Source organism: Oreochromis niloticus, linkage group LG2, assembly GCF_001858045.2.
Source record: "Oreochromis niloticus isolate F11D_XX linkage group LG2, O_niloticus_UMD_NMBU, whole genome shotgun sequence".
In the NCBI taxonomy this organism is placed as follows: domain Eukaryota; kingdom Metazoa; phylum Chordata; class Actinopteri; order Cichliformes; family Cichlidae; genus Oreochromis; species Oreochromis niloticus.
In genome coordinates, this window is record NC_031966.2 from 18,957,230 (window position 1) to 18,980,726 (window position 23,497).

The window sequence follows — 23,497 nt, forward strand, 5'->3', positions numbered from 1 at the left end:
TTAAAAGACGATTGCTACCTTAAATATTTCTTCAAAATTTAACCAAAGAGAAATAATGAGAGTAATAGGAATTAATAATTTACCTTCTTTTTAGAGGACACTTTGGTTGGAGTATTTTCTGTCTCTTGCTTTTTCCTTCCTGCAGCCTTCTGTAATGCATCTGTTGGAGATTTCTCCTTTGCTCGCTTCTTAGGACTGGTCTTCTTTTGTTTGACGGCAGCAGCTTTTGCTTTAGTTTGCGACTCCTCTTTGGTTCCGTTTGTTTTCTTCTCAAACTTGTCGCCTCCCCCCGCACACTGGCCTGTAAGAATAGATGCAGCCATGCCCTCCAATTTGTCACCAGGAGGACTGTCTGACGGCCCACTTTCTTTCCTCAATATCTCCCCCTCTAACACCTGGGCTAGTTTACTCTCCATCCTGTTCCCATTTGTTGATGCACTGCTCCCGTAGAGATGAGACTGGCCTGCGGGTTTTGAGGAGCCTTGCTTCACCTGAAGTCCCATGTGCTCTCCCTGACCGGTGTGCATGTCAGTGTTATTCTCCAAAAGCTCAGCAGCACTTGCCTTGTCATGTCTTTTCATAGCTTGAGTAAAATCCCCTTGAGATGGTGCACTAGGCCACTTTTCCACAGACCAGCATGGTGGGTATTCAAAAGTAGAGGTATGCTTAGATTGTATGTCTTGATTTCCCGCGAGTGGATTCAGACCATCAGCTTTTCGTGATGCAACAGGCGATGCTTGGGAATTACCTTCATCCGTCAGTGTTGTTGTATCAAGAGCTTGCTGCTTTACAATGGACGTAAGGTTACACAGAGGAGACTTCATTCTCTCCCACTTATCATCCTCAGGTTTGGACGGGCTGTGATGGGCACTTGGAAACTTACAACTGTCTGTAACTGCGGTGCCCTTAGTCTTTGGAGATCCTTGTATGATTTTTCGATGAACAGAAGAAGCTTGATGTGATGATGTGAGATGAGATGCCTGCTGCCAAGCCGGACTGACAACGGGAGCAGAGTATGGTACCGATGTTTTGCCAGGCGCACATTTCTGAGGAATTTGAGCATTGGTTGAGCTTAACAACGCAGTGGTTAGGGCTCCTTTTGAGGAACAGTTCTTAGTTATGGTTGTGCTGGTGTTTTTAACATGCTTGACACTGTGAGCGTGTTGGTTACCCTTCATCAGACAGGATGGCTTCTTTCCTCCTGAGGCCAGATGTTCTCCTTGGTCAATTATAGATATAAACTCCTGCTTTGCAAAACTCTGAAATTCATCCACAAACGTCCCTTTTCCATCTTTGCCCCTTAGAGTAGAAGCCAATATTGGACTAGCAACTCCTACATATGTACCAGGGATGTTTTTTATTGAATCTTGTGAAGATCCCTTACCCCAGGCTGGTTTGGCCTCTGGGATCTGGTGATTCTGAGACCTATTTAATTGCTTTTGATGAGATCCATTTCGGTGGGTGTTTGGTAAGATGGGGTATTGCACAGGGGAGCCGTAATTTGCAGAATGAGTCTTCTTTGAATTCAGAAATTCTCTCTGATTTGACTCATTATTGTGGGATTCCATTATAGTAACAGGAGGGTCATTTAAGCATTTAGGGCGTTTTGATTTGGCGGACAAATCAAGAGGTACATCTCTTGATTCAACTGAGCAGACTGTGTGGTCGTCTGCTGCAGGAGGTGGGGTTTTCAGAGAGCCCATGGTTGTCTTATCTATGCTGTTGCTCTTCTCTACATGGTTCAGCATTCTGCTCTGTGAGGCGATGTTGGCCAGTGCAGAGCCACAGCAAATGGCAGCAGTCGGAGACAAGGTGTAGTGAGTGGGTGCAGCTGAAGTTAATGATGGGTGTTGCAATGGCAGGGCAATAGCTGGTGAGGCTACCACAGAAGCTAAAGATTTATGTTCTCCTACAGATTTAGCATTCTTACTTGATGCATGGTTAGATTTGAGTTTTGAGGCTGACGTGCCCGTCTTTTTCTCTGCAGCCGGAGTCCGGGCCACAGACAACGGGTAGGGATAGGTCCGCATGAGAGGTGGCCCAGCAACACCTGAGCTTTGAGGCTGGCTTTCTTTCTGAAACTGAGTGGCTGTGGCTTCTCTCAATGCTGCAATCTGACCTAATGCTGGTGGAAGATTCATTTTACAAAGTGGAGAGGAAAAATTTGCTGTGGGAAGGAAGGCAACAGGCTGGGCTGGTTTAAACATGGCAGAGCACTGAAACCCAGGTGGGACACTTTGCACAGATTGTGTTTGTGGATGGGATTTCTTATTGGATGTCACATTGCTGTGACAGGGGCTGAGTGAATCCTCCTGGCTAACTTTTACACCACTTGACCACTGAGGAGTGGGGAAGGCCCCAGAACCATCAGCTTTGAGCTTAGAGGTTTCTGCTCTTTTGTCTGTTCTCTTTTCTGAGCTGGTGAGGACCAAGCCGGACATTGGTGCATTGTTGGGCAGTTGAGGTGGAGAAAGTTCGGGGCTGTGGTTGTAGTTGTCCGGGCAGGCTTTTACAGTCTTACAGTCTTTTGTTGGAGTTGTCTTATTTTGCTGACTGAGAGTAACATCTCCTCTGAACTCAGGGGGGAGCGTCTGGGGGGGATTTCCCACCATGCTAGCAGACGCTTTATTTGGAGCACTGATCTCTCTGCTCACCGTGCCTCCATCCCCTACATTCATTAGTGTGGGATCCACCTGAGTAATAAGAAAAGTTCATGAGGCCGGTGTTAATTAGATAAGAGGACAGGATGCGCTAATCAAGAAATATACCTTCAGCAGAAAAAAAAACAATTACCTGCATAGGTGTTTCTTTAGCACAACATGCCTTAGGGGGTATCTGCGTCAGTCAGGTGAGAGTTCTCCTTCAAATACAGTGATATGCTGCAAAACACACAAGAGAAAAAACATAAAACCACTTGCTGTCATTCCTTTAGCACCGTTCTCCTTTCAGCTACAGAAAATATCTGTTCAACTAAACCTTCGTGAAGAAATAAGTAACTAACTTTGGGTAATTGAAAACTTCCTTTCATCGAGATATGCTCGGAGTTCAGCTGTTATACAATTTTCTGAGAACAAGGAGACAACCTAGAGCAGCAGAGAGAAGTGTGGTAAACTGATGGCACGTATTTGTTGTGTTATTCCCTTTGATTTTATTTTGTTGCACATAGGGAATGTGGAAAGCTGCCAGTGCTCATCCATCTGAAATGTGAACTCTCTTCACTAAAAGAATATTGTACATTCACTGTGTAAAATGAGATCTAATGCATTAATTGCAGCATAGAAGGATTAGGATCCAATGAACCCTTGGCAGAGACACGTAAGAAACTACCACCAATGATCACCTCTTTCATGTTCCATCTCATTTCTGCAAGTTAACCTTAAATCTGATGTACTCCCGAAACTTTTTATGTTGGAAATTAAAGGAGATGGTTTTAATCCTTCTGACAACCTCCCTGCCACAGAGTCAATATCATACAAAATATGACATCATACAAAAAAGAAAATTATGAGAAACCATCAAAGGTTTTTTGAGCCAGAAAGTTGAATCATGTTCAAATAATTATTACTGTCTTCAGTAATAAAAATGGGCATAACAATTTCTACGTCTACATGTTCACTAGAGGTTCTCGCTCATGCTTGTGACTTCACAAAATCGTCCTGGTTGAACACAGAGGAGGTTTCCCCTTCAGCAGGTGTACACAATACGAACAATAATACCGAGCCACATCTCTCAGGTGTTTTCAGTCTCATTGCCACAGATGAATAAAATCAAGCACCTAGCCATCCAAACTGCCTTTACAAACATTTGTCAAAAAATAGGTTGTTCTAAAGCGTTCAATTAATTTCAGTGTGGTACTGTAATAGGATGCCTTCACTGCAACGAATGTGAAATTTCTTCCCTCCTAGATAATTCACAATCAACTGTAAGTGGTATTATTGCAAAGTGCAACTCGGCCACCATGTACAACTACACTATGGAGTCTCCAATATGCAATATGTCATCAACGCTCTACTCACTCAGTAACTGCAGAGCTCAAAACCTCCTTATTTGACATTAACATCAGCACAAAAACTGCGCCAGAAGCTTCATGGTGCACAGTTTTTCCATTAATAAGCAAAAATATCTATTACACTTGAGAACATCAAGCGGCAATTAGCAAAAAAAGCGAAAATTATGTAGGATAACATGTGCTAACTTTAATGCAGCCTGGGTATACACATGCATTAGGGGAAAATGTGCAAAAAATAAATATCAATGCTACATCAGACCTGGAATCAGCAGAGTTTCAATATTACAAGATCGGGATAAAAAGAACATAAATGGGATACCCCTAGTTTTTACTTTTGCTTTTAACAGTCACTTCAAATAGAGGCTCTTCCTAAGGCGACCCAGGGCCTGTCCCCAGCAGGCTCATTCAGTAATCCATGAGGCAATCAGCTGTTACTGCTCAAATGATCTTTTGTTAGAGCCGACATCAGTGTGTGTGTTTTGTGTTGATTAAGTCATGCACACCCGTGAGTGACTGGAAACGAGCAAAGGTTTTTGCATGTGCGCATATAGTTAATGATTATGCATAACTGGACCAGTTACTGGCATGCAGCCTTAAATGCTCATCAGCCAGATTTAATGACCAGACAATCCCACTCACTGCTTTTCTATTGAAAACTCGCACAAGACAAGTTAAAACGCACTGATGGCCATACACATGATTAGGAATTATAATTAAAGCGTGAATCAACTTCATATCATATAAATACACAGCTTACACTGGGGACACACGCTGGAACTGACCCTAGTATTTACTGTAGATAGAGGTGAGCGCAGACGAGCGCATCTGCAAGTAAATGAGACGACTACAAAAGGGACTGTGCAACAAGAATATCTGTGCCAAAGCTTTGGGGGGAATGGAAATGCTTCACCCTTGAATCAGTGAAACATAACGAAGATGATGCACATAATGACTGACAAGCCAATCTCTGCTGGAATCTGCGAGCACGGACTGAAAAAAGGGAAATCCAGCGATGCAGATGCCGCTGTGTGCAGCGACGGTCTGCATACATTACCGTACAACAGTTGCTTACAGCTACTTTGTCTTTGTGCTGCGATCGCGGTCTACTCCGCCACTAAACATTTGAATTCATCCGCTCTGATGTAGGCCAGTAAATATATGCAGCAGTCCGCACATACGCACACAGACAGCCTCACACACACACACACACACACACCGTGGACAACACAAAACACAAAACACAAAGTCGAGCCTGGGAGAAAAGAGAGAAAGAAAGAAAAAGCCTTTGAGGAAAAACAGCCGCGAAGAAGCCAAATTGTTCCGATGTAGCCTACTTCCACCCGGTCAGCTCGCTGCCCAGCCCACGTACACGGCACAAAAGACACACGTTCCCAATGTCACATCTGAAAAGTGCACAATAACAACACATGCCCACTGAAGCGTTAGGGCACCCCGAAAACAACACGTTTACCTCTGTTATAATTATCAGCACGAAAAAACTCTGGAGAGCTCCGGGTCGCTCCCTCCTCTCTCTCTCGCTGGAGATGGCGAGCAGTCACCATAATGAGAGAATGGCAACTGGCTCTCAGGTGATCGGTCCATCCGCACACAAACACGGGCGCAAACTGAGCAGACAGGCTGTCTGCGTCTCTGAACCTCGTCTATATAACCCGGAGAAGATGGGATGGGAAGGTCCAGAGATGAAAGACAGATGTTTGAGGAAAATATAGCAAAGTGACACGAGAGATTACGCTCCTGTCGAGTGGCTGCCTGGGCTACGACGTAGGAGCACACAATGTGTCACATCTCCCCCTGATAAGGTAAGTGAACATCAATGCGAAGACGCGGGGAGAACAACGGGAGAGCCAAACAAACTAAACTCCTGGCCCGTTTCATCAGCCTACAAAGTAACCCTGCCGGTAGACGTTTTTACAAACAAATAATCCGTTTCTGCTGCTGATAGCACAGAAAACTGGAGGCGCAGACTTACTGGCAGATAAGTGTGTGTGGGGGGAAAGAAAAGTAACCAGCAGGAGAACGACCATAGGGGCGGGTGACACAACTTATTGTGCGGCTGGAGTGGCCATGAAAAGGGGGCAAACAATATATTTAACTCCGCTGACCACCACCACCACCACCTCCAGCAACGTTAGGTTTCCAGCTTCCCTGCGCAGCGGATTCTCCGCGAAGCCCTCGCAGCTCTCCCGGCGGTTTGCATGTTGAGGCAAGCTACTGTTATTTATCCCCGACCTAATGCGAAGTGCTCCCGTCTCTCTTATCGGCCCTTTGGCGGACCGACTGAGCCACTTCGGCGTGGAAAGGCATTCACCAGAGCCCCCGACCCACCGAGCCTCTCCTCTGCTGTCCTCTCCGGCCCCTTTCGGACTCTCTCTTTCTACGCAAAATACTGAATAGTCCACAAGACAATCAGCTGTGGGGATAAAAAGATTTCTAATGACACAAACAGTTACGAACCTGCTCGTCCAGATGGCATGTGAACCACCGTGCAGGCACGACTGTGATACGGCCGTGTCCAGCCTTTCGCCTCTACAGTCCGCGGCTGCTCACTGATCTCGACGGTTTTCGGTCCTAAAAGTCCGAGGGGCGGGGGAGGGAGGAGGGGAGGGTAGGAGAGGGGGGGTCGCCAAGACCGTCCGTTCCGTATCTCTAGTCTCCAGTCTGGTGTGAGAGAGAGCGAGAGAGGGGGGTGGGGGGGAGCAGAAGGGTGCACGGTGACAGCATGGGAGATGTAGTGCTCGGCTATCCACGCCCAGGATTAAACGCTGGAGAGGCAGGGAGCGGTGAAGACTGCAGGTACCGGCATGCAACGCGAGCTCCAGCCGCTCAAGGGGAATGGGGGGGATCGCGACCAAAAGAGTGTAACGGTGCGCTAAACTGAAAAGGCTTATCGGGGTAACGAAGTAATAAACCTCGTTTAAAAAGCACAAACATTTTTTTTAAACCCACAACAACAACAAATTTAGCCCCGAGTATCGCTGGATGTCCGTGCGCGCCTGAGTGTCAGCCGGGTCAATTAACAGTCAGCTGTGGGTGATGGTTTCTAAACGGCCACAATATGAATTTTAAAAAAAAGGGTGGGAGAGGTTTGGGTCCGTTGCAGGGGAATTAACGCGAGGAAGAAAGACTCCGGGGTGTTGGAAGCTCTCCAGTTACATGCTGTAGGCTGCAGACTGGCGGACTATAGCTGGGAGAAGATGTGGAGGGGAAAGGCTTACTTTTGTCCTTTTTCTTTTTTTACTGAATTCTTTTGAAATAGATACGCATGAAACCTATGATCCTCACAAATGTTTTGTTATTTGTGACGATACCATGCATCCAACCTTACCAGTCGAATGAGGTTAAGCTTCCATCACTGACCTCTATCAGTTCAGCTCAAACCCAACTTTTGCTTGCAAGGTCTTTTGGAAATGTTACACCTGTGTTTTCATCGTGTTTAATCTAACTGATTTTAAACTATCTGCATAACTATTTTCACATTCCTTAACAAAACAAAAGTGATGTTATTAAAGTGCTGAGTTAGAATTATTCACATCCACAATTTGCCCGCAGATGCTTGATCTCTTTCATAGAAAACACCAAGAACACAACTCATCGTTCTTCTTCATCGTTCTTTACTTCCTTTTTGCCATGCACAGCCACCACATGTATTATGCTGAAAACATCCCAACTGAAGCATGTGATTTTTTTTTAATTATTATTTTTTATGTGAGACTTGGAATGAGCCAGTCCAGGCCTCATGCTGTGAAGCAATTCTATAAACACGGCCGCTAATAAACATTTATAATGAATATATGAACAAACAGAGTGCCATTCCCTCAGCGGTGCCTCTTCAGTTCCCTGTCATTCACCTCTTGCAGTGCTGTGTGTCAAAATCACATTTCCTGTTACTATCAGGTCAGCTCAGGTTTTAACTGGATAGAGAGAAGTGGTTTTAAGATAAGTTCAGGGCATAACTACAATATGGATGAGGCTTGGGTTTTGAATGTTAATGTTAGCCCTCAGATTTCTTCTCTGTATAAAAATCCAGACAGCTGACCCAATGCACAAGGACAAGAGCCTGCAACCTACTGACAACAATCCAAACATGCTTAATATAGAAGCCGCACTGTGTTTAACACAACCGAAGAGGGTCAGGATACAAAACAAGACACGTTATTGCAAAGGTAATATCATCTACAACCTTCTCTAGAAGGTTGTGTGCCTCATTTGTAATAGAACAAAATCCCCATTCGTTTACAACCATTTGTAGCCTGTTGTGAATTGGAACAAGTTCACACTGAAACATGAGCAGCCTCCTCCTTCTCTGACTGCAGGGAGCTGGATATCTGTCGACCACCAGCTCATGTGTGCCGTTATGAAGTGAATGACAACACATCTGCAGCTTCCATTCAAACAAAGGCAAACAAACAAACAAACAAACAAAGCCTTAAAGTTTCAACCCAGTCTGTGGAGCAGGAGGTTTACACTTGGTCCTGCCCGATTCTGTCCCCTCAAAAGATAAACAACCACAGGATATTTAGCCCTCTCACTCCATAATCACATTTTGGCTCAGTAGTTAAGCGGTACAGGTTACCCTGCTGTAATTAGGCCACTTGTCTTACCTGAATCCTGAAAGCAGCGCAGGCCTGCTGTTTACAAGGGTATCCGCTCCTTTAGGCCAACAAATTTCCTACTTTTCTCAATACTTGCGATGGTGAGGAAATAACCGTGCACGCATACACGCGGGGGGACCCTGACATCGTCGTGCCACTGAAAAAGAGTTTGTTTACTACCATGCACGATCTGTGTCGGATCCTGACCAGCACGGCGGTGCAGGACAAACGATCGCGTCCATCCGCCGAGAGCACCGCGAGCAGAAACTACTTCGCTGCTGCTCTCCTATCGCGGAGTGGATCGGTGTGTGAGAGCCTCTAACATGCCCTTCGCCATTCGCTCAGTAATGGCTGCGTGCAGGCAGCCAAATCGTTGACAGATGGCCAAACGTGAAATTGGGAAACAAAAAACGCCGATCAGTAAAAAAGAAAGAAGGAAAAACGGAGGAGGAACGCCGAAGAGGACCGAGTCGGCGTAAAGCACGAGTATCACAAAGTCGCCAGCTGACACATCGCATTGTGTCTGAGTCGGGGTAACCCGGAGACCTCAACGACCGCGCAAGAGCTATCCCGGTAGTGGCCGGCCGCTCGGCGCTTCACCAATTATAGACGAGTTTGGTTCACGGGCTCCACATCGGACATCTGAGGGCTTCAAAAAAAAAAAAAACTTGTTATACGTGCATTTGTAAATCAGTCGAGCAGGGATGTAGCAGTCCGCACATGCACTATGACAACTGCGATATAGATGAAGGCACGTTGTTTATATCGAAGGCCCGATCTCTTTTTATGAAAGAATACGCCGTCTTCAAAGTGGGCATTCACAGTCATCTATCTGTGAGTCATATTGGAGATTATCGACCCTACCTATTTAGGCCGCCATGCTCTCCAGCAGCGACGAGGATGTCCCGTCTGAGTTGGTGGTTCACCTGGTCAGTGTTGAATGTCGAGGCTGGGAGGATGGAAGAATAACGCGCTTGAGTGAAAATCAAGCGCATTATTCTTCCATCTTGGTCTAAGTAATGAATTATTCCACAGCGAACGAAAGGAGGATGGCAGCCGATCACAGAAACAGTCAGGGGTGATGTTCTTATTTTCCAGGTTAATGGATGGCCCGATGCGCCGTCCACATCGCCTTTAATATCTGCCTGAAATTAAAACATATCTCTTTGCCGTCAGTTACCGTGTCCGCGTTTGGGTAACCGACTGCATCCACTGCCGGCACGCTTGGACTGCACACTCAGATGTCATCTCGACACACAAGTTGGCTTGTCCATAGGCTACATGTGACACGATCCTACATAATGCCGTGGGATAACAGCGAAACATCTCCGCAACTACAGGCTCCGGTAGCGGCTCCCGCAAGACAGCGACAACTAGAAAATGCAGATATCCAGGTCAAAGTTTGGCAGAGTTTTGCTCGCCCTCAATAGCATTGTGCAATGCCCCCTTTAATGCCCCCTGCTCGCCCGTAACGCCTTTGTTATTAGTAATCGCATGGTATTGCACCGTCTTACCTTGCGCTCCGAGCCGTCTACAGCCACAAAGCCTTCACACACAGCGCAACAAGCTATTGTTGTCTCCACGGTGGCTTCGCTGCGGGTCCGTGGATGTGATTTTGAAGTAGAATGAATACAGTATGTAATTTTGGCTTGTCCTCGCGATCTTCCCTTATTGCCAGTTTTCGGTCTGCAGCAGCTGGAGATGAAAATCGCGCACCCTGGGTCCTAGCGCCGGGGTAAAGCCCTACAGGTGAATAACAAACACGCTGGGTGCTCGGTGGGCTTGAATCTTTAAATGAACGATCCTCGGCGAGTCAGACATACAGTCCTTATAAACCAGCTTCTCACAGCAGATTTAGATGTTCTGCTTAGAGGTCACTTAAAAAAAAGAAAAGAAAAAGGTGTGATCTAAATTTTGATTAAGCGTGTCTTCAAGTCCAATTACGCTGCCCACGCATTACTTTAACATTCTAATGATGGTTTAGCGTCAGACCCGTGCAGCCCAATTAATCACGGCACGCTGCAGTCTCCTACGAGGCCATCCAGCTCACTGCAGATGTGCAAAAAGAAGTAAAAAGCCAAAATCAAAGTGGCCAGTTTTCACTGTAAAGGTTCATTCATTGTTTGTTAAAACGTAGCCACTTACATGAAGTGTAAATATGAATGTCACAGGATTATGACACACATTTTCTTTGCCACTGCTGCACACTTTACCCAATAAGTTTTCACATGTTTAGCGATGGGGACAAAAAGGTTAGAAACTACCTTTACTGGTGGATTTTATATTTGCTCATATTAGCTCACAGCAGATATACCGCAACTGCAATTTCAGATGCTAAATACTGAATACTCTTAATGTCGTGTCACTGTTTCATGGTTTGTCCATCATTTGATCTCCTTAAAACATCCTATACTGCTCAGGCTGTAGCTTTACCATTATGTGTGGTGCTGTAAAGTAAAGGTATTGAGTAATACCTTTTCTAGAGCAGGCGTTAATATGAATCTGCTAAGGCAGGAAGCTTTGGACATGAGTTAGACAGCCTATATATTTCCTGTGTGAATGAAATATCGTAGTTCAGATGCAGTCTTTAAACAACAGCACTTGAGGGCAATGAGTGTTATGATGAATCTGCAAACTGATTCAGCATAATACTAAAAAGGTTAAGGGTATACCATATTATTCTAACTGTAACTGTTTAACTCCACACTGGGTGGCATTTGTTGCATGCCACACCTCCCTCTCTCTGCCAGTTCACTGTCTCTGGATTGTGAACAGATGAAGTAACAAAACCAAAAAAAAAAAAGAACCAAAATATGTACAAGCAACATGGAGGGCCTGTGCCCTAAATGTCACACACACAGGCTAATAAAGGGTCTGACATCATCTGTAGATATGACGGCAAAAAGTTTTGCTTTACAAACCAAACCTGTGGATAAATATATTGTTGAGTTACTAATGAATCACATTAAAAGTCTTGAAAGAAGACTTTTAAAGTCTTCTTTCAAGACTAATAAAAACAAAAACTGAGCTAATAAAAACAGAAATAGCTTGTTCTCTTGGCAACATGAGAGACAAGACAGAGTAAATATTACAACAGCATAAATATAGATGTTAGAAAAATAAAGTTTAAAAAGCAAGTCTAGAGATTCACATAACACAATGTCTATTTTATTTCAGTTAACAAATTCATTTTAGTTAAATTCATTTAAAGCATTTTATTGCATCGCTATGCCTGGACCTCTCAAAGGCCCAGAAAGGTCGGGACATCCAGACAACTTATTAGAGGCTGTAAAAGTAGCTTAAGTCAGTGAACAAATCATGACTGCTGTTAAAGTACCAGATTTTCCAGGATACAAACCTTCAACTGATTAAAACTTAACCAGTAGGATAAGCGCTAAAAGCGAACACAAGCGAAAATTGATGGATTGAATGTGTGTCAGTGAAAGTTTATGATATAGGGCCCATGGTCTATTTGCCATATGAGGCATGCCTGCAGATTTAAGCAGGAGACATACTTCTTTTTCTTGAAGAGAGGAACTGGGGAGCAGTACCTGAGATCTTTCATAAAGGATCTGACCGAGCAAAACTGTCAGAGATGCTATAAAAGCCTCATCAGACAACTGCTACACACACTGCACGGTAGGACAGCTGTCTGTGCCAGTAATGGCCACTGCTTCCACTGAATTCATGTTCACACAATTATCTATTTAGGGGACTGACTGCAGGTTAACCTGAGCTGGTTATTTTTTAGACACCAACATATCGGTTAAATTGTAAGCCCAAATACAAAATGACATACATGCTTACTGCACATGAAAGCTTTAGGATTTCACAGTTTAGATTTTATCTGCCCAGATTTTGAGATATCTGACTGATAATGGACAGTCTGGATGATCTAAAGCCCTTGCTGTGAGCAGTTGTCACTGAAAATACAGGACTTCGCACTGATGGACAGAGTCTATGGAAACTGCTGACAGTGACATCTAAGAATTATCCCGAGTAAGTGGGACACTGCAGCTGATTTTTAAAAACACATTTTATATTAATATGCATCATTTTGGGATGGGGGACCTAAAATTTAACAAGAAACACTAGCACAACATCCACACAACACTAGGGCTAAATGAAATGTTTTTGAGCAATTCTGACAACCCGACACTTTATGCCAGATGTTCATGTGGCATGTGATCAATTTAAGGTGTTTCATGGGGAGAAAAGACAAATAGACAGACAAGAACATAAAAGGAAGATGATTCAGAATGAGAAAACCGTAGATGCTGCTTATAGATATGGCACAAACTTTCGACTGAGACATAAACGGCTCTGCAGGTCACACTCTCCAGGGCTCCGGGTCTACAGTCACTGGAATCATGCGTAAGTCCGAGAAGATGACCATCAAAATGGCCACAGGCATCTAACAGCAAATGACATTGCTTGTAAAACTGGGAACACGCTGCAGAGATTAAAGCCCAACTGAAACAGCAATTTAGTTCCAGTCACTGATTTTCAAGATGGTAGAACATCTGCAGTGGTCTGCACCAAATCAGGCCGTCTACTCTTGACGGTGGGTATGCATTATTGTGTAGAAGAAGATTAGGAGTAAATTCTTTCACCCATTTGAAGCTTACATTTTTCCAATCAGTTATGATTGACTGAAAGCATCATAAACCTTTTATACAAGACAGCTGTCACTCTGTTAACAGATAGACCGGTCTGCAGTGTAGCACTACACGCTTCACTGTAAATCACACAAGTACACTGCATCAAATAAGTATCAGTTTCAGTTTCACCTCTGTGTCCACATTCTCTCTGTTTATCACAAGTGCATTTGTGATTTCAGTTTTTTATGGCCAGCCTCTTTCTGTTATTAGAAAACTGAACACCGTCCTTCCCACATCATCATAAAGGAAGAGCTTCATCCACACATCCATGCATTTTCCTAACTATTTATCCAATTCAGGGTCACTGGGAAGCTGTAGCCTATACCAGCTGTCACTGGGACAGAGGTGAAGTATACCAAGGTCACATCACCAGTCTATCATAGGGCTAACATAGAGACAGATAATCATTCATGCTCACATTCCCACCTACAATAATCACCAAGTATGTGGACTTTGTGAGGAAGCCGGAGTCCATAACGGAACCCACACAGATAGAGGGAGAACATACTCTCCCCAGAAAGGAAGGCTCCATATAGCTGCCAGATTCAAAGCTAGAACCTTGTTGCTGTAAGGGGGGGGAATAGTTTCACTGCCATGCTGTCTTCAATACAAATATATCCAAAATGCATTGTTTTCAGTCCTGTGTTAAAGGCATGCTTTGGAATATTTGACCACAAGTGACACTATGGAGCAATATGTTGATAAATGTAACAATACGTACAAGCCTGTGCCCTGTGGAGATTTCCTGTAAACAAACAAAATACATATTTTTTTTTTACATTTAACATTAACACTAAGACAACTTTCAAGTATTTCAAATCAAGCACTGTTTTGATCCATATCTGCTCACTGGCAAACATATTCCAATCTTTTGTTTATTTCAGGACTCAGATTGCTCTCTCGCTTTGTACTAAGGCCCCTGGTTTGAACCTTATGGTCAGCTGCGGCCTTTGTGTGTGAAGTTTGCGTGCTTTCCCCGTGGCTATGTGGGTTTCCCCTGGGTATTCTGGTTTCCACTCAATGTGAAAGTGTTTTTACCTGTCTCTGATCTAGCCCAAAGTCAGATGGGATAAGCTCTAGCCAGCCATCCTTGTCCTAAGTGCTTGAGAAAAAAGCTACTGGCCTTCCTTTTATAACGTTCATGAAGACATTCTGATCTGAAAGGCTTCTTTAGTTCTAAAAGGTGATATGAGTCGAAGGTATTTAACCTTAACTGAAGTTGTCACCTTGGAGGTGATACTGACCCACCCAGTCATCCAGTGAGTCTTTAGGGTGACATGAGCCAAGGTGTGAATTCTCTGTGAGACAGTGCCACAACCTGCCATTGTGTGAGTCATTAAGGTCACATGGGTCAAGGTGTGAATGGGGGTTGAATTGCCTGGGAAGGGATCGTAAGACTGCATTATAAAAGGGCTGATCGTTTGTGGCATCGGTCAGTTTCAGATGTATGCAGATAGCCCCTTTTACCTCTCACTCCAGCTGTCTGTCTTCTCTGCCCAAAATTTGAACATTTGTATCCTGAGAGGAGCGTCCCTAACAGGAGTTTCCTTGACAGAGAGTACTGATGATTTAAACCTTCTCTCACTGTGATCACATTACTTGTAAATATATATCTAAAATTACAACACAGACCTTACTTTTAACTTCTGTGTATCTTAATTTATTTATTTTTAGAAAAATTTGCCGGTGCAACCCTCGACAATAATCCAATTTTTTTTTTTTGAAAAACTTGCAGTTGATTACCAGTCCAAAAAATGGCATTTGGAACTGCCTAACATCAATAGTGGACATGTAAGTACATGCAGATATGTCCTCATTTGACAAAAAAATGAGGAAACTTTGTCCCAAACCTTGATCCTGTTTCATTCCACACACTATTAAGGTGATTGACAGCTGGTGAAGTTAAAATTCCATCAACTGAGCAATGAGCCAAAAAAGAAGCAATTTTAAATAATCTTTACAAATGTGCTACAAAGAAAAAAATGCTTTCAGTTTCTCTGTTTGACACAAGAAACACAAAATGTCCTTTAAAATGAACATAGCTCTAAGATAATTCAATCTGATCTATAAATGGAAATTAATATAAGACTTAATTTCAAAATTTTACATAGGTGAGATAAGCCAATTCCTATATACAGAGTACATAGGAAATGGCTTAGCTCACCTTTTCCTCCAGCATTTTAAACATCTGTAACTGCTTAAGTAGAGGACATATCCACATAAAATTTTCAAGGATGACTAACACATTTGGGCTCTGTTAAAAACTGAAACCAAATCCCTTTGACAACAATTTCTTCCTATGAATAACTATGAGGATCGATTCCACTAGAGACATTATAGCTTCAATAACAAAACTGCATCAATTGAATGTTCATGGTCCAGAGTAACAGAGCCCAGCAATGGTTCCCTGGATGTTTTATCACTTGAGAAAACTTTGAAAAGTGCATCATATAATGTGGGATAAATGGCTATAACAACTCACAGCATATAAAAAAGTCTAGTTCATATGCATAATCTTTTAAGTCATGAATTTGGAGCCTTTAGTGTACTTCTAGGGTCTTTGACTCAGAAAGTATGCATATTATGAAGGTAAAAATTTGGAATAATTCAGTAAATTAAATCATTCCCAAGCAAGGTATTGTGAAAGAATGTTTATGGGGTATAAACACTGAGTAAAGCTGTTTTAATGCATCCATTTTACTCGCTGATGAAATTTAGCATCGCTGTTGCCCAAGTTAGAGTCAACACACTTTTTGGATTCCTCCATCAGCTGATGAGGAGGTCATCCAAATGACTGAAGATGTAGTGAATGGCTACGGATCATTAATGGATCCTCACCACCTTCTGCAGCACTTGTTGGACACGCAGCTGAACACTTTCTCTGTTGCAGCTCTGCTGCCACAAGGACACGTACAAAAAGTCTTCACCAAATCATCAGATTTAAGGCACTTATTATATTATATTTACATTTATTGAGCTCTTAACTTTTTGTTTTTTCTATTTAAAACTTTTCAAGCTATTTTGTTTTGTGATACTGTACACATGTTACTGAGCAAAGTTGCTTTTCATGTTTTAGCTGCTTTAACACAGTGATTTCTCATTTGGGGGATAAAGAAATTTTTTTTAATCTTACATACATTAAAGTTACTTTAAAAAAAACCCCTGCTCATTCTAAAGAGGTCAGGTAGGAAATTTTGTAGAAAATGAATATTTATAAGACTGAAATTGTTTGAAAATGACTATTTAAAAACTGTTAAATAGTCTAGGCTACAAGGTGTTTAGATGAATAACTCTATTTACTTTACAAGAGAGTTTAAACAGGAAAAAAAAAACAATTTTTATTCAAAAGTTTTTTATGAAAGGTAATTCTGCTATCTTATTTGAGTTTTGTGTCATATTTTTTAGTTTCAGTCAAAGATAATACACTGGGATTCAGGGAACTGAGCAGAAAATTTAAGCAATTTAAGCTTTTCAGTGTTTTTTAACAAAATAATTTAAAATATCTCCTTAGCAATTTAACTTTTAACTTCCAAGTTTACTTTGTGATACTGTATGGGCTGTCTAGCATCATACACACATAGCTTTCGGTCAAATGCAGTCTGTGGCACAGATCTAGCATGTCTTGCATTTTGATCCTGCCCACATATGAATCTATATGATTAATTCTGGCCCGCTGTGTTGGATCAGTGAGAATACAAGCTCTGGCTGGCTCTCAAGGTGTGCTATTGTACCCCACATGATAAACAGACGCAGCTGTCATCCCCACGTTGTTCAGCCAGCCTGACTCCCCTTCCCTCATTGGCACCGAAGAAAGCTGGAGTCAAAACAGCTAAAAATGGAAGAATGAGATGCTGAGGCGATTTCAAGAGGCCAGCGAAAGGAAAACCTCTGGAACAAATAACTTATAGTGTGCATGGTTGAAGATCAAGTCATTGCAAAGGACATAAATATGAATACATATTTCAGACCCCACAGGAACATAAAAAAACAGGAGGGTACGGCCATTTGAACAGAAGCCTGATTGAGGAGCCTCACCAATCAGTAGCAAACACACTTATCACAATTTAGCAAGAGGATGAGAGCGCTTAGGAATTTATATTTGAACCCTCTGATGGGCACCTCTGGAGCCCTCGAGATGAATAATGCACAACAGATACAACAGATACAGATAAGCAGGACAGCGTTAAGAAAGGTAGACTGCTTCTGCTGCAGGACATGTTTAAATACCCTGCTTGTTGCTGCTCTCTGCCTCTGCTTGTCTAAATGTCACATACAGCCGGTGATGTGTAATGTTTAAACCTGCTAAGTGGTGTAAATATTACAGCATTATGTGTGTGTTTTTAACACATGGCCAAGGTAAATAATAACTTTCAGTGTGTCTCGCTATCAGTTAGTCTTTGATCTAACATCGTGCCTGCTTCGTCTTTTCACAATACACTGAAGTACAGTTACAGTGTTCAGCTATGTGGCAAAAGAGGTTTTCAGGGCTGGAATCACATGTTTGAGCAATAAACACACTTGAGCCATGCTAGCCGGATAAGCCAAGAGAGCTTCCTAAGCTAGAAACGCTAATCCTGACTTGGTATGTTGTTAGTTTATGCAGTCGGAAGGCTGGACACACGGACAAATGGAGGCGACTCGCCCCGCTCGATTATTTCCAGCTCACAAGTAGCAGCTCGGTGCTAGCTACCATAACGTGTGATCGGTCAAACAAGCAAAAAGAAAAGGGGGGCTCCACTCGCGCTGGAACTAAAAACAGCAGCAGCTAGGTTAGATTAGGACGTAGTTAGGTTAGTATCCGAGCGAGATGACTTACTGGGAGAGACTGACACTCATCGTCACTTTGTCTAAAAAGCAGCGAAGCACAGGGAGCTGCTTGAAAGAGCAGCGAATACCAGCGGACTCTCGGAGCGGCTTTCCTTCATCATATCGGAAAAACAAGCGATTATTAGCAACGTTATATGTATCGTGTATTCTTTATTATGCTACACTTGGGAATGGACAATCAGCTGGTTCCATAGTGTAGCGGTTATCACGTCTGCTTTACACGCAGAAGGTCCTGGGTTCGAGCCCCAGTGGAACCAGGAATAATTTTCTGCTTCGAAACTGAGTGGAAACCGCTGCATTAGGTTACTATGCTGATAAATTATTAAAATGAAACTAATGAACACTTAGTATATACGTCTAAAACCGCAAATATACAAAGTTCAGGCTGGACTCCACCTAAAAATACATAGCGATATTCTCTGAATCGCAAAAAAGCATATATGAAGCAAGTGTAACAGGACAACCTGTCTAAAGAGTAACAGGTTGTCCTGTTACTCTTTGAAAATAGGTAGGTCTTTCCTACCTATTTTCAAAGGCTTTCAGATCTCTTTGACATCGCTTTTATTCTGTTTTCCCGCTTGATTTATGCAAGCTTAAATACATTTTTGTTAAAAACATCCAGAAAAAAGCAAATACTTTGTTAAGTAAGATCACACAGACTGCCTTAACAACCGATCGTAGCTACGTGTGTGGAAACCTTCAGAAAGGCCCATTTTGAGCAAGGAAAGGCCCTGTTATAATGTCATGCATCACGCATTTCTTTCGGTAAGGAAAACATCCAGAGACTCTTAAGTGCATTAGATACAGCACTGTGCAAAAGTCTTGAGTCACCCCTTAGAAAAACAATTTGGCCTCTTGGAAGCAATTCTAAGTATCTAAATGTGTCTTCAAAAATACGTGAACTGCAAAAATAGGTAGATTCATCCCGGGGAAAATTTAAAAAGTAATTCTATAAACAGGATACACATTACATAAAATTGATTAAATGTTTAAGTATGGAAAAACAGGTTCATATATATATATATATATAAACGGCTGGCGAACCAAATTTTTGTTTAAAAAAATCTGCTAATTAATTTAAAATAATAAGAAGGTATAGCCCAAACAATTAGTCATACCACACTGACTGTATAAATGAAGAAGGGTTACAGAGGAATCAACAAATGCTTGATGCTCTTTTTAATCTCCATGTGATGTTTCAACATTAACATTAACAATGAATGGAGTGTTTTTGATGTTGTATGCAGTTTGTGAATTTCAAAAAGATACACATATAAAACACACTTATAGTTCAGGAGAATTAGAGTTCACAGAACAGTGAACAACAATGAAGAGAAATTATGAGTGAAAAAAAGAAGAAAAAAGAGGAAGAGCACGTTACAAATAAGTCAGGCAGATATTCTAAAAATCCATCTTTTCTTCCACTTATCCAATTCAGAATTGCAGGGGAGGGGCCTCGAGCCTTTCCCAGCTGATATAGGGCAACAGGCTGGTACACCCTGGACTGATCACCAGTCTTTTGCACAATTAAATATCATATTAGATAACTAAATACTGCTAGTCTAGCCATAACTGTGGGGGAGAGACATGTGAATTATTCAACTTCCGCTAGCGTCTCATTGTTTCTTTTGTTACTTTCACGTTTAAGATTAGCAAACTTAATCAACAGAGCAGCCTAATGTGTCCAGCTCTGTTGGCTGTGACATGACTGAGTTGAGTGTGTAAATCTCTTGTTGGTGTGAGATTATTTATACTATAATGGTGAAAAATACTGGTTTGAAAGGCTGCCTGTTAATTTTCTTCCTAGGGCTCCAACAGGCCCTACAGACATATGATTCTGCAGTGTGTGGATGAATTAGTGATGGGCAAGAGGAGGCTACACACCACTAGTGGATGGTTTTGTGGCGTGGTCTAAGAAGAATCATGTTTCTAAATGTAAATAAAAGCAGAAAGGTGGGGATCAACTTCAGAAGGAAGAGGACGACTACATGGCCCGTGTCTATCCTGGGGTAAGATGTTGGCGTGGTGGAGGACTACAAGTAACACATCGACAACAGGCTGAACCAGAAGACCAATACAGACGCTGTATACAAGAAGAGGGTGAGCAGGCACTGGCTGCAAGGTGGACACTTTTAAACTGAGGTGGACAGGAGGTCACTTAACAAACTGCTATCTACCTGGGATAACTCTAACCACCCTCTACTGGAGAACCTTCTCTACCAGACCGATTCAGTTTTGCTGTCACAAGGACAGAAACGGGAAACCCTTCATACCTCAGGCAATAACTACAGTACAAGATGTGTAAAGCATTAAATCATCTTAATGTTCTGTATGCTCATTTAGACATTTTATTTAAATCCTATGCGCTAACAAAACTTTATGTAGTCTTTTTGAATTTTAGTTTTGCTTTGTTGATTTTGAAATGCTTAATTATTATAATTTTTAATCCTATTATCATTGTTGCTGTTGTTATTATTTAAGTGGTGTAACAAAAGAATTTCCCACACCTGAGATAAATATAGTATATTTTATCGTATCGTTATCTTTTAACAGCATTAATTTAGTAATTAGTATTGTGATTCTGCAAACACATACCTACAAAAACTCCCATTAACTCCCATTTCTCAAGACCATATTTTCAGTGTCCTAAACTGAATCAATCATCCTTTAGGCAAAACAATTTTCACCTAGTTAGACACAATTTGCAGATCCTATTTAACTGTATTTCAAAATTATAAACATGCAATCACTCCCTAAAACACATTTTTGCACAGTGAATCGAATGTGATGCATAACTTCTAATAGCACGAGGCAGAAGTTGATATCAATACAGCACAGACGTCATTTATCAAACACAACGCAAAATTTTTAGTGAGGTAATTAAACCGCAACAAGACAGTTTAGAGGACTCAGAAAGCAAGCGAGAGCTGAAGGTTGATACCAATAACTGGTGAAAGCAATGTGACGCAAAGGAGGAAGAAGTAGGACGATGCGGAAGAACAATATCAAAAATAGTAATTTAAGTAGAAGTATGAGACCATGGTTTGACATTAAATGACAGCCCATATGAAAAAAGAGGTAGAAGAAACTTCTAGACTTCATTAGACTTCCACTCACATCATTAGGTACAACGTTTCAGCTGTTCGTTAACACAAATATTTAAGTGGCAAATCATATGACACCGACTCATTGCAAATCAAACAACCTGCTGAAGTTCAAGCAAAGCATTAGAATGGGGAAGTAAAGTGATTTAAGTGACTCTGATTGTAACTCTGACACTCTGGTTGTTGGTGCCAGACAGGCTTTTCCTTCAGAAACTGCTAATCCACTGGGATTTTTCCACAGAATATATCTCCAGAGTTTACAGAGAATGATCCAATAGAGAGGAATCACCCAGGGTGGCAGTTCTCTAAGTGATGTTGATGCCAGACGTCACAGGAGAATGGCCCAGCTGCATTAGGCTGATAGGAAGGCAACAGCAACTCAAAAAACCACTCATTACAATCAAGGTATGCAGAAGAGCATCTATGAATGTTTTTCCATATTTCTCACAATTACAGGTTTTAAATCATCAAACAAATTTTAAAATTAGACAAAGATAACCTGAGTAAATACAGATATTTAATGATGATTTCATGTATTTAAAAAAAAGCTATCCAAACCTAAATGTGGCCCCGACGTGAAAAGTAATTGCTTCTTAAACCACTTAACAGCAACAACTGCAATCAAGCATTTGCAATAACTGGCAATGAGTCTTTTACATCGCTGTGGAGGAATTTTGGCGCTATCTTATTTGCAGAATTGTTTTAATTCAGTGACACTGGAGTTTTGAGCATTACTGGGCTGTTCACAGTCATGTCAAAGCATCTCAATGTGATTGGATAGCCGGACCTTGATGAGGTAACTTCAAAATCTTAATTTAGCTTTTTTTTTTTGAGCCATTCAGAGGTGGAGGTGTGCTTGAGGTTCAGGGCACAAACTGATTGCAGGACATTTTCCTTCAGGATTTTCTGTTTCAGAGATGAATTCATGGCTCCATCAATTACAGCATCCTGAAGCAGCAAAGTAGCTCCAGACCATCACACTAACAGCAGCACAAAAGTTCAACTTTTGTTGTCTTTTGGCAGCCTTTGTGTTCTTTTTGGTCATTAATGGTCTTTCCTATTGTTGAATCATGAACACTGACCTTAACTGAGGCAAGTGATGCCTGCAATTCTTTACATGTTTTTCTGGGTTCTTTTGTGATCTCTGGGACGAGTCGACAATGTGCTCTTGGAGTAAATTTGGTAGGCAGGTTGCTCTGGTTAAGGTTCACCACTGTTCCAAGTTTTCTCCATTTGTGGGTAATGGCTCTCACTGTAGTTTGCTGGATCCTGAAACCCTAGAAACTAGTTTGCAACATCTTTGTAATAGATGCCAATGACTTTGTTTCCCTTCAGTTCTTGAGTTTCTTTAGATTGTGGCATGATGTGCTGCTTTTTGAGATCCTTTAGCTTCCTTCTCTTTATCAGACAGCTTCTATATCACTGACTTCTTCATTCAACAGGTCTGGGAGTAATAAGGATTGTGTGTGAACTAGTGTAATTAAACTCAGGTTTAAAAAAAACTGTGGCTATTTACAGTTCATTCATGATTTCACAGGAAGTGCAGTACCTTTTTCACACAGAGGCAGGTAGGTTTGGGTTGTTTACCCTGCCTTTTTAAATGAAATCACCATTTAAAAACTGCAATTTGTATTTACTGGGGTTATCTTTGTCTAGACTCTAGAGGGCTAAACACTTTTTAACAGCACTGTATATTACTCATGAACAACAGTGGCTTGTCTCCCACGCTGGGAGTTTTGTTTTTCTCTGGGTTGTTGCACTTATTACTTTTTTAATTATACTTTTTAATTAATGAAATAATAGGATAATAATAATAATATTCAACAGTTTAAAGTATCCAAGGCTGCTTTTAAATTCTCTTACTGTAACCCATTAATTAATAATAACAATTAATAATGGCAACAGGTGTGTGATTATCCAGGTGCACCAGAAATTATACGTTACGACAGTTTTACTACATAAAATAAAATAGAAATAAAACAAAATAAAATAAAATAGTTGAACAAATAATAATTATCGGCCTCGCTGACAATCCAAACCTCACTATTCAGTTAGCCAGGTGTTGCCACTTTTACTATCAACAGTCCTATAATAATCCTCAACCGTTATAAAGTAAGCAGTTTTTAAATTAAAGAATCACTCACCAAACCTCCTTCTTCATCGCCTACAAACAAGTGCTAATACTTGTATATAAAAACGTTTGTCAAGATGATAGGAATGGTTGCGCTGCTGGGATTTTAATTTGGCCTTTTTTTCCCCTTTTTTTTCCCTTTTTTTTTTTGA

At 41.7% G+C, this 23,497-nt stretch overlaps 1 protein-coding gene and 1 non-coding gene across 8 annotated transcripts in view; one reads left to right on the top strand and one right to left on the bottom strand.

The window, feature by feature from the left end:
• The window catches only part of bcorl1 (BCL6 corepressor-like 1), a 34,650-nt gene extending 11,156 nt beyond the window's left edge, over positions 1-23,494 (bottom strand). For 2 of the 7 annotated variants that reach the window (XR_269019.4, XR_269018.4), the window contains exons 1-3: positions 6,485-6,637; positions 2,794-2,879; positions 84-2,693 (exon numbers count right to left, since the gene is read on the bottom strand). Coding sequence is in view for 5 of the 7 variants with exons in the window: in XM_013271336.3 (XP_013126790.1) it covers positions 84-2,693; positions 2,794-2,799 (2,616 nt within the window). In the remaining 2 variants the exon portion in view is untranslated. Of the gene's footprint in view, positions 1-83; positions 2,694-2,793; positions 2,880-6,484; positions 6,638-8,631; positions 9,412-9,486; positions 9,510-10,136; positions 10,317-18,099; positions 18,211-23,358 lie in introns of those variants that run through there. The other 5 variants (XM_013271336.3, XM_013271339.3, XM_013271337.3 and 2 more) reach the window with 5 other exon arrangements.
• trnav-uac (transfer RNA valine (anticodon UAC)) lies at positions 18,295-18,367 on the top strand. The gene has a single exon. It is a non-coding gene; the product is annotated as a tRNA-Val (tRNA).
• Positions 23,495-23,497: the final 3 nt, after the last annotated feature.